The sequence below is a fragment of the Suncus etruscus genome, chromosome 9 (assembly GCF_024139225.1).
Source record: "Suncus etruscus isolate mSunEtr1 chromosome 9, mSunEtr1.pri.cur, whole genome shotgun sequence".
NCBI classification, from domain to species: Eukaryota; Metazoa; Chordata; class Mammalia; order Eulipotyphla; family Soricidae; genus Suncus; species Suncus etruscus.
Genome location: NC_064856.1, coordinates 57,382,682 through 57,396,744, shown reverse-complemented (window position 1 = coordinate 57,396,744; position 14,063 = coordinate 57,382,682). Strand labels below are relative to the sequence as shown.

The 14,063-nt window shown below is 38.0% G+C and overlaps 1 protein-coding gene across 1 annotated transcript; it reads left to right on the top strand.

Moving 5' to 3' along the window:
- The first annotated feature begins 3,107 nt into the window (after positions 1 to 3,107).
- On the top strand, positions 3,108 to 13,334 carry LOC126018530 (casein kinase II subunit alpha-like). Its single transcript, XM_049780659.1, is given in 3 exon segments — positions 3,108 to 3,217; positions 11,983 to 13,120; positions 13,122 to 13,334. Coding segments are annotated over 3 exon segments (1,320 nt in total). The 3' UTR covers positions 13,194 to 13,334.
- The last annotated feature ends 729 nt before the right edge of the window (positions 13,335 to 14,063 follow it).

Below are 14,063 nucleotides of genomic sequence, written 5' to 3'. Positions count from 1 at the left end.
TGGGAAAGTTGACTGGTCCAGGATTTTTGGGAAACAGTATGAACATTTCCCAAAATGAGCTCCCATATGATTCAACAATACTGCTCCCAGGAATATACTCTTGCAGCCCTGAAACACGATGCAGAAAAGGCATTTGGATTCCCTGTTTATTGCAATGCTATACACAAAAGCCAAAACTGGAAACAACTTAACTAATGGAGAACAGATGAGTGGATAAAGAGACTATGGTAACATACTGTGCTCATGGATTGGCAGGATTAATATCATTAAAATGGCAATACTCCCCCAAAGCATTGTACAGATTTAATGTGATCCCTCTAAAGATACCCATGACATTTTTCAAAGAAGTGGATCAAACACTTCTAAAATTTATTTAGAACAATAAACACCCACGAATAGCTAAAGCAATACTTGTAAAAAAGAATATGGGAGGCATTACTTTCCCCAATCTTAAACTGTACTACAAAACAATAGTTATCAAAACAGCACGATATTGGAATAGAGATAAATCCTCAGATCAATGGAATAAACCTGAGTATTCAGAGGAAGTTTCCCAGACATAAAATCAACTATTCTTTGATAAAGGGGCATGAAATCCAAAATGGAGCAAGAAAAGCCTCTTCAACAATCGGTGTTGGCACAACTGATTAGCCACTTGCAAAAAAGGGAACTCAGACGCCCAGCTAACACCATACACAAAGATCAAATTCAAATGGATTAAAGATCTTGATATCAAGCCTGAAACCATAGGGTATATAGAACAACACGTAGGTAAAACACAATATGACATACAGACTAAAGGCATCTTCAAGGAAGAAACAGCACTCTCCAAACAAGTGGAAGCAGAGATAAACAGATGGGACTAAATTAAGCTGAAAAGTTTCTGCACCTCAAAGGAAATAGTGCCCAGGATACAAGAGCCACACGCGAATGGGAGAAACTATTCACCCAATATCCATTAGACAAGAGGCTAATATCAAAAATATGCAAGGTGCTGACAGAACTTAATAAGAAAAAAACATATAACCCCATCAAAAATGGGGAGAAGAAATGAACAGATATTTCCTTAAAGAAAAAATACAATTGGCCAAAAGACACATGAAATAATGCTCCCCATCACTAAACATCAGGGAGAAGCATATCAAAACTACAACAAGATACCATCTCACACCACAGAGACTGGCACACATCACAAAGAACAAGAACAAGCAGTGCTGGCGGTGATATGGAAAGGAACTCTTATTCACTGCTGGTGGGAATGCCGTCTAGTTCAGTCCTCAAGGAACAATATGGAGATTCTTCAAAAACTGTAAATTGAGCTCCCATTTGATCCAGCTATTCCACACCTAGGGATATACCCTAGGAACACAAAAATACAATACAAAAATCCCTTTCTCACACCTATATTCATTGCAGCACTATTTACAATAGCCAGACTCTGGAAACAACCAAGATGCCCTTCAACACATGAATGGCTAAAGAAATATATACATATACACAATAGAATATTATGCAGCCATCAGAGAGATGAAGTCGTGAAATTTTCTTATACATGGATGTACAAGGAATTTTTTTATGCTGAATGAAATAAGTCAGAGGGCGAGAGATAGACACAGAATAGTACCACTTATCTATGGGTTTTAAGACAATTAAAGACATTACTGTAATAAGGCCCAGAGACTATAGAGTTAAGGGCTGGAAGGGCTGGAAGGACTGGCTCACAATTTGAAGCTCACCACAAAGAGTGGTGAACGCTGTTAGGGAAATAACTACACTAACAACTAACATGACAATGTTAAAGAATGAAAGAAGTAGAATGCCTGTCTTGATACAGGCAAAAAGCCTCTTCAGTAACAATATTGTAAACCACAGGTCTAAAAAGAGGAAAGGAAGAGAGAAAGAGAGAAGAAAATGTCTGCCATAGTGTAGGTGAACAGGAAGGAAACGGAGGACATTGGTGAAGGGAAATGTGCACTGATGAAGGGATGGGTGTTGGAACATTTTATGACTGAAATTCAAGCTTGAACAACTCTGTAACTGTATTTCACGGTGTTCAATAAAAGTAATTGATTAATTAAAAACAGAAAATCCCATAGTAAAAATGCTACTTTACCTCCCCAGTAAAAAGCCTTTTCTGAACAAACTTGTCTAGAGGGTGATGATTATCTGAAATTATATTTCTCTCATTAAATCTTTATGTATATATTTCATAATTATTTTCATTTATACCTTTGTATATTATTTTATTCTACTTCTTTTTGCTATATTATTGTGTTTTTTCCTAGCTCTTTAAATAAACACTTTATTTCATTAATCATTCTTATTTCAAAATAGGGTTGAGATACAAATTTTCTTTAGTTTACCACTTTGGGCGAAGTGTTATGCAATATTTTCATTTGGTTCAATGGATCATTTCTAATTATTCCATAAACTAAAAGCCTCAAGTTTGTTTTGTTTCGTTTTGTTTTGTTTGGGGGCCACACCCAGTGGCACTCAGGGGTTGCTCCTGGCTCAGAAATCACTCCTGGCAGGCTCGGGGAAGCACATGGGATACCAGGGATCAAAGCCGGGTCCATCACAGGTGAGCCATTTTCAAGGCAAAAGCCCTACCACTGTGCTATAGCTCTGGCCCCACCTCAAGTGATTTTTAAGAAAGGCATTTATTTCCAAATTTTTAGAACCTTTCTTTTACGTTTTTTGTTCTGTTTTGTGTTTACATTAGTAAACATAGTAAAAAAAAATGCTCAGGCTTATTTTTAGATTTATTCCCAGCCCTGTGCTCAGAATCACTTTGTGTAGGGAAGGATGTTGTTTATTGGGGTCCATATGGGGTCCTGGGAATCCAAACCCTGTCAGTCACATGCTACTCAAGTATTCTATCTGCTGCAATAGCTATCCTATCAAAAACCCCCTTTATTTAAATCACTTTAATCTTTCAATAGCTTCTGATTTGTTTTGTTGAAGCATTGTACTTCTGTGTGATTTATTTTAGAATTCATGAGATATATCTTGTAATAAAATATCTGATTAGTGTACATAAATAGAGTTTGAAATAATACATGTTCCTATTGAGGTCTAAAGTTAAGTATACACAAATGCATTCGGATATGAGTCTTGGATTCCCTGCTTCATCTCAACAGACACGAATCAGCCACCTGTTGGCTCAGCAGAAATGCAGATTCCTTTGTGCTGGTGTTGACTTCCAGGTATCCTACAGGTCTGATCAAAGAATCTCATAAATGGATAGTAATCAAGTCAGAGAGCCATTGACTGCTGTTAGAAACATAGGTAGCATGAATAGTTCCAAAGTAAACTATAAGCAAGCTGGAGAGATATAAGAAATACTAGGTGGAGTTGCTGACACCCAGAGTTTTGTAAGTCAAAGTCCAAGAAAGAGAAAGAATAAAGAATATACAATCTACAACTACCACAGATTATGGAAATTTCTGAACATTAATCTGGAAATATTTAATCAAGTAAAATATATTTTTTGATAATCTACATGGAAAAAGATATACAACTTTAATTTATGTTACACCTCTTACCTTATTAATTCTAGTCTCATTTTTAGTCTCAGCCTCATTTTAGAAAAAAATAATTTAACCTACGTTTATCAAACATTAACTTTTTTCAGAGAGAGTTATGTTTTGCTCTTGATAAAATATATTATTTTTTCCATAACTATATTGCTAATAGTTCTGAATCACATTTAAATAGAGCATTTTTCTATTATATTATATGATTTATTTTCTTTTTTTTTTTTTTTTTTGGTTTTTGGGCCACACCCAGTAACGCTCAGGGGTTACTCCTGGCTATATGCTCAGAAGTTGCTCCTGGCTTGGGGGACCATATGGGACACCGGGGGATCGAATCGCGGTCCGTCCAAGGCTAGCGCAGGCAAGGCAGGCACCTTACCTTTAGCGCCACCGCCCAGCCCCATATGATTTATTTTCTTAGTGGTTGATAAAAGGGTTTAATATACACACTTAAAAATCAGACATGGGTTCTCCCTAGCCTGGGGAGTGCTGGGAGGCTTGGCAGGCCCCAGCCGTCCTTGTCTTTTTCCCCTGACTCCAGGCCTTCCCTGGGTGCCAGCTCAGATGACTAGAAGTGGGTTCAGGTGGACTCTTAGTGGTCCTCAGGCTTCCCCCCCCTCCCCCCGTACTCCAGGGGGGAGGTGCATGGGGATGAGGGTGGGCAGACATTTGGCTTCCAGTTTCCTCCTTTATTCTGGAGACCAGCTCTTGCCAGGTATAGGGTTTTTCTCCTCTGGACTTCAGTCTTTCCCTGGGCACCAGTCTAGGTGGACTCTATAGGGGTCAACAGGCTTTCCCCCTATCTCTCCCTACACTAATGGGAATGTGCTCTGGGAGGAGGGCAGTCTGTTCTAGCACTGGTTTATGTTGGGACAGTCAGTGGAAATTTTTTCTCTTTGTTTTCATATTGATAGTATTGTGTGCATATATTCTATATATCCACAATATCCATCTTGTATTGGGACCTTGATACTGCCCTACAAAGCTCATTTCTAATATTTTACTGCCTCAATTCCAACCCTTACTTCTCCCCATCCTCCCATGTAGGTGCAGGTAATGACATGAAGCTCACCACATAGAGTGATAAGTGCAGTTAGAGAAATAACTACACTGAAAACTATCATACAATGTGAATAAATGAGGGAAAAAGAAAACCTGTCTCGAGTACAGGTGTGGGTGGGGTGGGGAGTAGGCAGATCTAGGAAATTGGTGGTGGGAATCCTGCACTGGTGAAGGGGGGGGGTGTTCTTTATATGACTGTAATCTTACAATTTAAATTATATTAGTAATCTCTGTGTTTAAATAATTAAAAAAAGAATTAGACATGGAGGATATAGAAAGATAGTACTAGAGTTAAGGTATGGGCATTTCATGGTACTCTTCAGCAGAGTTTGGGAGGCCCCTCCTTTTCTTTCAAAAAAGTTAACTTCAAATTTATATCAACTTAATTCTAGTGAGATATAAAACTTACATTTTAATAGCTCTTCCTTTTTTCTTTTTGTGATGTATTAAGCATTTTAAAGAAGTTAATATGATAAAAGAAACAAAGGATTTATTTATAGCTTTTGCTATAGTAATCTTCCATTGTATTGTTCTAGTTTGATATATATTTCATATAAACATTATTTAAGTTTACATTTACTCAGTATTATTTAACAAATTTACATAGTTCAAGAAAACCATCATAATATAAGTTAATGTCTTCTTTTTGTCTCATAATTGCCATTTCTTTTTTTACAAGAATATTTATAATTTCTTTCAAAAAATTTCAAGTATATTATGCAGCTTACTAGCTATAATAACCATATTGTATATTAGATTCTATAACTTATCAATATTAAACCTAAATTTCTTACCTTTTCACAAATATTTTTAATAATCTTATAGATTCTGCAGACCTAATCATTTAGAGTCATTTTTTTAATATGATACTTTGTTCCCACATATTTTTTTATTTTTTATATATATTTTATTTAAAAACCTTGATTACCTACATGATCGTGTTTGGGTTTCAGTCATGTAAAGAACACCACCATCACCAGTGCAACATTCCCATCATCAATGTCCTAAATCTCCCTCCTCCTGACCCAACCCCCGCCTGTACTCTAGACAGGCTTTCTATAACCCTCATACATTCTCATTATTAGGATAGTTCAAAATGTAGTTATTTCTCTAACTAAACTCATCACTCATTGTGGTGAGCTTCATGAGGTAAGCTGTAACTTCCAGCCCTTTTCTCTTTTGTGTCTGAAAATTATTATTGCAAGAATGTCTCTCATTTTTCTCAAAACCCATAGATGAGTGAGACCATTCTGTGTTTTTTCTCTCTCTGACTTATTTCACTCAGCATAATAGATTCCATGTACATCCATGTATAGGTAAATTTTATGACTTCATCTCTCCTGACAGCTGCATAATAATCCACTGTGTATATGTACCACAGTTTCTTTATCCATACATCTGTTGAAGGGTATCTTGGTTGTTTCCAGAGTCTTGCTATGATAAATAGTGCTGCGATGAATATAGGTGTAAGGAAGGGATTTTTGTATTGTGTTTTTGTGTTCCTAGGGTATAATCCTAAGAGTGGTATAGCTGGATCAAATGGGAGCTTGATTTCCAGTTTTTGGAGGAATCTCCATATCACTTTCCATAAAGATTGAACTAGACAGCATTCCCACCAGCAGTGGATAAGAGTTCCTTTCTCTCCACATCCCCACCAGCACCTATTGTTCTCATTCTTTGTGATGTGTGCCAATCTCTGTGGTATGAGGTGGTACCTCATAGTTGTTTTGATTTGCATCTTCCTGATGATTAGTGATGTGGAGCATTTTTTCATGTGTCTTTTGGCCATTTGTATTTCTTCTTTGTCAAAGTGTCTGTTCATTTCTTCTCCACATTTTTGATGGGATTAGATGTTTTTTTCTTGTAAAGTACTGTCAATGCCTTGTATATTTTGGAGATTAGCCTCTTATCTGATGGGTATTGGGTGGATAGTTTTTCCCTCTCAGTGGGTGGCTCTTGTATCCTGGGCACTATTTCCTTTGAAGTGCAGAAGCTCCTCAGCTTTGCATATTCCCATCTGTTAATCTCTGCCCTCACTTGCATGGAGAGTGCAGTTTCCTCCTTAAAGATGCCTGTAGTCTCAATGTCTTGGAGTATTTTGCCTACGTGTTGTTTTATATATCTTATAGTTTAGGGTCTGATATCGAGGTCTTTCATCCATTTGGATTTAACCTTCATACATGATGTTAGCTGGGGGTATAAGTTGAATTTTTTGCAAGTGGCTAGCCAGTTGTGGCAACATCACTTGTTGAAGAGGCTTTCTTTGCTCCGTTTAGGATTTCTTGCTCCTTTATAAAAATTAGGTGATTGTATGTCTGGGGAACAGTCTCAGAGTATTCAAGCCTATTCCACTGACCTGAGGGCCTGTCTTTATTCCAATACCATGCTGTTTTGATAACTATTGCTTTGTAGTAAAGTTTAAAGTTGGGGAAAATAATTCCTCCCATATTCTTTTTCCCAATGATTACTTTAGCTATTCTAGGGGGGTTTATTGTCCAAATGAATTTCAAAAGTGCCTGATCCACTTCTTTGAAGAATGTCATGGGTATCTTTAGAGGGATCCCATTAAATCTGTACAATGCTTTGGTAAGTATTGCCATTTTAATGATGTTAATCCTGCCAATACATGAGCAAGGTATGTGCTTCCATTTCCGCGTGTCCTCTCTTATTTCTTGGAGCAGAGTTTTATAATTTTCTTTGTATAGGTCCTTCACATTTTTAGTCAAGTTGATTCCAAGATATTTGAGTTTGTGTGGCACTATTGTGAATGGGGTTGTTTTCTTAATGTCCATTTCTTCCTTATTACTATTGGTGTATAGAAAGGCCATTGATTTTTGTGTGTTAATTTTGTAGACTGCCACCTTGCTATATGAGTCTATTATATCCAAAAGCTTTTTGGTAGAGTCTTTAGGGTTTTCTAAATACAGTAGCATGTCATCTACAAACAGCGAGAGCTTGACTTCTTCCTTTGCTATCTGGATTCCCTTGATATCTTTTTCTTGCCTAATCGCTATAGCAAGTACTTCCAGTGCTATGTTGAACAGGAGTGGTGAGAGAGGACAGCCTTGTCTTGTGCCAGAATTTAGAGGGAAGGCTTTTAGTTTTTCTCCATTGAGGATAATATTTGCCATTGGCTTGTTGTAGATGGCCTTAACTATATTGAGAAAGGTTCCTTTCATTCCCATCTTGCTGAGAGTTTTGATCAAGAATGGGTGTTGGACCTTATCAAATGCTTTCTCTGCATTTATTGATATAATCATGTGATTTTTATTTTTTGTTGATGTTGTGTATTATGTTGATAGATTTACGGATGTTAAACCATCCTTGCATTCCTGAGATGAAACCTACTTGATCATAGTGGATGATCTTCTTAATGAGGCATTGGATCCTATTTGCCATGATTTTGTTGAGGATCTTTGCATCTGTGTTTGTCAGCGATATTGGTCTTTAATTCTCTCTCTCTCTCTTTTTTTTTTTGTATCATCTCTGTCTGGTTTAGGTATCAAGGTGATGTTGGCTTCATAAAAACTATTTGGAAGTGTTCCTGTTTTTTTGATTTCATGAAAGAGTCTTGCTAGGATTGGTAGTAGTTCCTCTTGAAAGGTTTGAAAGAATTCATTAGTGAATCCATCTGGGCCTGGGCTTTTTTTGGGGGCAGACATTTGATTACTGTCTTAATTTCCTAAATAGTGATGGGGGTGCTAAGATATACTACATCCTCTTCCTTCAACCGTGGAAGATTAAAAGAGTCCAAGAATTTATCCATTTCTTCCAGGTTCTCATTTTTAGTGGCATAGAGTTTCTCAAAGTAGTTTCTGATTACCCTTTGAATCTCTGCCATATCAGTAGTGATCTGTCCTTTTTCATTCCCAATAGGAGTTTTCATATATATATACTAGGCCTCTTTCTTCCATTTCTATTTTCAGGTCTAGTATATATTCTTGTTGGGTTTCAGTCTAGTTGACCTATCAAGTGTTGACAATGCTGTGTTGAGGTCTCCCAAAATTATTGTGTTGTTATTGATATTATTTTTTAGATTTGTCAACAATTGTATTTAATATTTTGCTGGCCCCTCATTTGGTGCATACATGTTTAGGAGAGTGATTTCTTCCTGCTGTATATATGCCTTAGTTAATACAAAATGTCCATCTTTTTTCCTTATACTTTACTGAATATAAAGTTTGCATCACCTGTATTAGTATGGCCACTCCAGCTTTTTTATGGGTGTTGTTTGCTTGGATGATTTTCCTCCAGCCTTTTATTTTGAGTCTATGTTTGTTATGACTATTCAGATGCGTTTCTTGTAGGCAGCAGAAGGTTGAATTGAGTTTTTTGATCCATTTAGCCACTCTGTGTCTCTTAACTGGTGCATTTAGTCCATTGACATTGAGAGAAAGAATTGTCCTGGGATTTAGTACCATCTTTCTATCGAAGTTTGATTTGTCTATTGGTCAGTTTTGTCTTAAAGTAGGTCTTTCAGTTTTTCTTTTAAGACTGGTTTTGAGTCTGTAAAGTTTCTGAGCTCTTGTTTGTCTGTGAAGCCATGTATTCTTCCTTCAAACCTGCAAGTGAGTTTTTCTGGGTGCAGTATTCTAGGCGAAGCATTTATTTCATTGAGTTTTGTCACTTTGTCCCACCACTGCCTTCTGGCCTTGAGTGTTTCTGGTGACAGGTCTGTGGTAAATCTCAAGGATGTTCCCTTGAATAATTTTCTTTTTGATCTTGCTGCTATCAGAATTCTGTCTCTATCTGTGGGATTCGTCACTGTAACTAGGATGTGTCTTGGGCTGTTTTTTTCTGGGATCTCTTTTAGTGTCTTGGGCTGTTTATTCTGGGGTCTCTTTTAGTTAGTACTCTTTGGGCATGCAGGATTTGATCGCATGTATTCTTTAGCTCTGGTAGTTTCTCTTTAATGATGTTCTTGACCATTGATTCTTCCTGGAGATTTTCTTCCTAGGTCTCTGGGACTCCAATGATTCTTAAGTTGTTTCTGTTGAACTTATCATAGACTTCTATTTTCATCTGTTCACATTCTTTGAGTAATTTTTCCATTGTTTGATCATTTGATTTAAGGCTTTTTTCCAATTTCTTCTGCTGTATGGAGTTGTTATTCATCTCATCTTATAGTGTACCAATTCTGTCCTCAGCTGCTGTTAACCTGTGGGAAAGCTCATTCATTTTTTTCTTCTATTCATTAACTGAGTTTTTCAGACCTGTTATTTGATCTAAAATTTCAGTTTGGAGTTTTCTGATTTCTATCTTAATATTCTCTTGATTTTTATTAGTGTTCTCTTCTATACTTTTTTTGAGTTCTGTGAACATCTTCTATATTGCGACTCTAAACTCCTTATCTGAGAGACTGACTAGTTGGTTGGCCATGTTCCTGTTATCAGAGTTGCCATCTTCATTCTCTATGTCTGGCGCTGTCCTGCGTTGTTTCCCCATTGTCACACTTGTATTGTGGGTTTTTCTACATGTTTTGGTTGTATTTATTGGCTAAATGATGTGTGTGGCCACTCCGCTTAGCTACGCAGCCACGCTCCTCTGACTCCTCCCTTTCTGGGTGGAAAAACTCGCCTCCAGGGAAGGCTAGCTGTCTGCAGGTGAAGCCACACACACAGGAAATCAGGCCCGCAGATTCTGCACAGAAGACAGACAGTCCAGAGAGATATGCCAGGCTTCAGCATTCCATCAGAGTTTAACCAGCTCCTCCCTTTCTGGGAGAAGAAACTCACTTCCAGGGAATGCTAGCCCTCTGCATATGAAGCCACACACACAGATGCTGCACAGAAGACAGACAGTTCAGAGAGATGTGCCAGGCTTCAGCGTTCCATCAGTGTTCCTGTTCCCACATAATTTTTTGTGCTGTTATGGCAAGAAGATTACCTTTCTATATGTTATAATAATACATCATATATTGTTATAATTTAAATATCTTTAACATAAACGATGTTATATATATTGTTCTATCTTTAATACATGACTACCTTTAGTAATGCTCTGAATATTTTTATGCTGATCAAAAATTATTTTATTTTAGCCTGAAAGAGTCTCTTAGAATTTATTAGGCCAATAAACTAGCATACATTTCTGTTTATATTTATTTTAGAATGTCATTATTTGGCCTTCATTTTGAATGACAGATTTGCTGAAAATAGGATTCTTGATTGACAATTTTTCTCTGAGTACTTTGAACAGGTGAGATGTGCTCCTGGTCTTTATTGTTTCACATAAGTCATTTGTTACTATTTTTGAGATTCTTAGTTCTAAGTGATTAATTACTTTATTCTTGTCACTTGATATCTATATAGTATTTGTGTTCTATTGTTTAATAATATCACGTGGAATCCTTTATGATTCAACTCAGATTTTGTTCAATTTCTTTTATATACAGATGTGTGCTTTTCAACAAACTTGCCAACTTTTACACCATTATTTATTCAAGAATTTCCCCTCTTTTTTCTTCTATCCTTCTGTAATTCCCATCTCCACATGTTGATGTACTTAATTGTGACCCATATTCTTCAGATTCTTTATTTTATTTCCCTTTAATTCTATAATCTCTATCAATCTATCTTCAAGTTTGCTTATTCTTTTTGTTAGTTTTATAATCTTTTTTCCAGAATTATATCTTTATACTCATATAACATTACTATCATACTTCTCTCGCCATGAATTTCATAATTCATTAAAAATTAGGAGCCCCAGGGGGACAAAGGAGGGGCGATATGGGATGCATGCTGGGAACTGAGGTGGAGGGAGGACAACATTGGTGGTGGGAATGCCCTTGATTCAATGTCACTATGTACCTAAAATACTATTGTGAATGATTTGTTACCCACTTTGGTCAATATAAAATTATTATTAAAAATAAACAATAATAAAATGTAAAAAAATTAGGATAGCTAATTTTTAATCTTTATTAAATAAAACATATTTTGGGGGGGTAGAGGAATACACCCGGTGATACTCAGGGGCCACTCCTGGCCACACTCTCAGAAATCTCTCCTGGCCTCGGAGACCTCATTGGATGCCGGGTCTTGAACCACGGTCCATCCTAGGTCACTGCACACAAGGCAAATGCCATTCTGCTTGAGCCACCGCTCCATCACATTTGTTGTTTTCTTTCTCCCACCATTACTCACAGTGTATATTCCTACTTTTCTGAGATTTTTATTTTGTATACTTTGTTAGAAATAACACTTGAAGAAAACATTGTTTCATTTCTGAGTACCTCTATCACCCAAAGACTCACTATTGCTATTTACTTATTAATTTATTTAGTGATTGGTTGGTTTACTGATTTTAAGTCTATGTCAGTGCAAGATCTTATCTCATTTTCAGGGAGCATAGCCTTAAACCGGAAGTCACCTTAAGATGACAGAGCTCGCTCGCTCTGGTTCCTGCGGAGCCGTGTGTCTCCTCGGCCGCCGCGCCACCATATTGTCTGTGTGAGGAGACGGGAGAGCGGCCTGCGCCGCCGCCGCCAAAGAAATCAAGATGACTACCAGCTGGTCCGAAAGTTAGGCCGGGGTAAATACAGTGAAGTATTTGAAGCCATCAACATTACAAATAATGAAAAAGTTGTTGTTAAAATTCTCAAGCCAGTGAAAAAGAAGAAAATCAAGCGTGAGATAAAGATCTTGGAAAATTTGCGAGGTGGCCCCAACATCATTACATTGGCAGACATTGTAAAAGACCCTGTGTCACGAACCCCTGCCTTGGTTTTTGAACACGTAAACAACACAGACTTCAAGCAATTGTACCAGACATTAACAGACTACGATATTCGATTTTATATGTATGAGATTCTGAAGGCCTTGGATTATTGTCACAGCATGGGAATTATGCACAGAGATGTGAAACCCCATAATGTAATGATTGATCATGAACACAGAAAGCTACGACTAATAGACTGGGGTTTGGCTGAATTTTACCATCCTGGCCAAGAATACAATGTTCGTGTTGCTTCCCGATACTTCAAAGGCCCTGAACTTCTTGTAGACTATCAGATGTATGATTATAGTTTGGATATGTGGAGCTTGGGTTGTATGCTGGCCAGTATGATCTTTCGGAAGGAGCCTTTTTTCCATGGACATGATAATTATGATCAGTTGGTGAGGATAGCCAAAGTTCTGGGGACAGAAGATTTATATGACTATATTGACAAATACAACATTGAATTAGATCCACGTTTCAATGATATTTTGGGCAGGCACTCTCGTAAGCGATGGGAGCGTTTTGTCCACAGTGAAAACCAGCATCTTGTCAGCCCAGAGGCCTTGGATTTCCTGGATAAGCTGCTACGATATGACCATCAGTCACGGCTCACTGCAAGAGAGGCCATGGAGCACCCCTATTTCTACACTGTCGTGAAGGATCAGGCTCGAATGGGTTCATCTAGTATGGCAGGGGGCAGTACACCAGTCAGCAGCGCCAATATGATGTCAGGGATTTCTTCAGTGCCAACCCCTTCACCCCTTGGACCTCTGGCAGGCTCACCAGTGATTGCTGCTGCCAACCCCCTTGGGATGCCTGTTCCAGCTGCCGCTGGCGCTCAGCAGTAATGGCCCCTTCTTATCTCCTGATGCCTGAGCAGAGGTGGGAGGGAGTCCACTCTCTCCCTGATGCAGCTTGCGCCTGGTGGAGAGGGGTGAAACACTTCAGAAGCACCGTGTCTGAACCGTTGCTTGTGGATTTATAGTAGTTCAGTCATAAAAAATTATAATAGGCTAATTATCTTTTTCCCCTTTTTTTTAAACTCAAACTTTTCATAACTCAGGGGAATTCCCTGAAAAATTAACTTGCAAGTGGAATATTTCATGAACAGTTATTTTTTTCCCTCCCTTTCTAAATTGAGTTCCTTATCACTAAAAACAAAGATGAGGCAGCTTCATTCCTGGCTGTGGTGTTTGGGTGGAGACTCTTTCCCAGGCCCACCATTGCTCCCCCATCCATTCCACATTCAGAGGGTTTGTTGCTCACGCTCTTCTCCAGAGATGACAGAACTGGAGCTTCTCGAGAAAGGTGGGAGGGAGAAAAGAAGCAAGGACCCAATCTCTCAGAGCAGTAAACTGTTAATTACTTATCACTGTACTCCAGAAGTGCTTCTGTGGGCTTACCCTGACAAACCTAGTGGGAATCTGCGTTAGTTACATTGCAGTGCTGAAAAGCTACCGAAAGGGGTTCTGGAAACGTGTTTAGGTATGAATCATGTTTTATTGACCTTAGCCCTTACTCCTACTACTCACTGTTGACTTTAGTTTCCATTTAAAAGTTTGGAATACTTTTCCTCCCAGGCTTCTTGCTGTGGTCTTCCCCCTCTGATATTTCAACATGCTCTGTAGCTGATGGGAGGACGGAAAGAAAAAAATCTTGTTTTTGACTTGGCCATTTTGAATTCATTTAGTTACTAGGTATAACTTATTGCTTTTTCCAAAAGACACAAATCTACTGTTTGTAAAG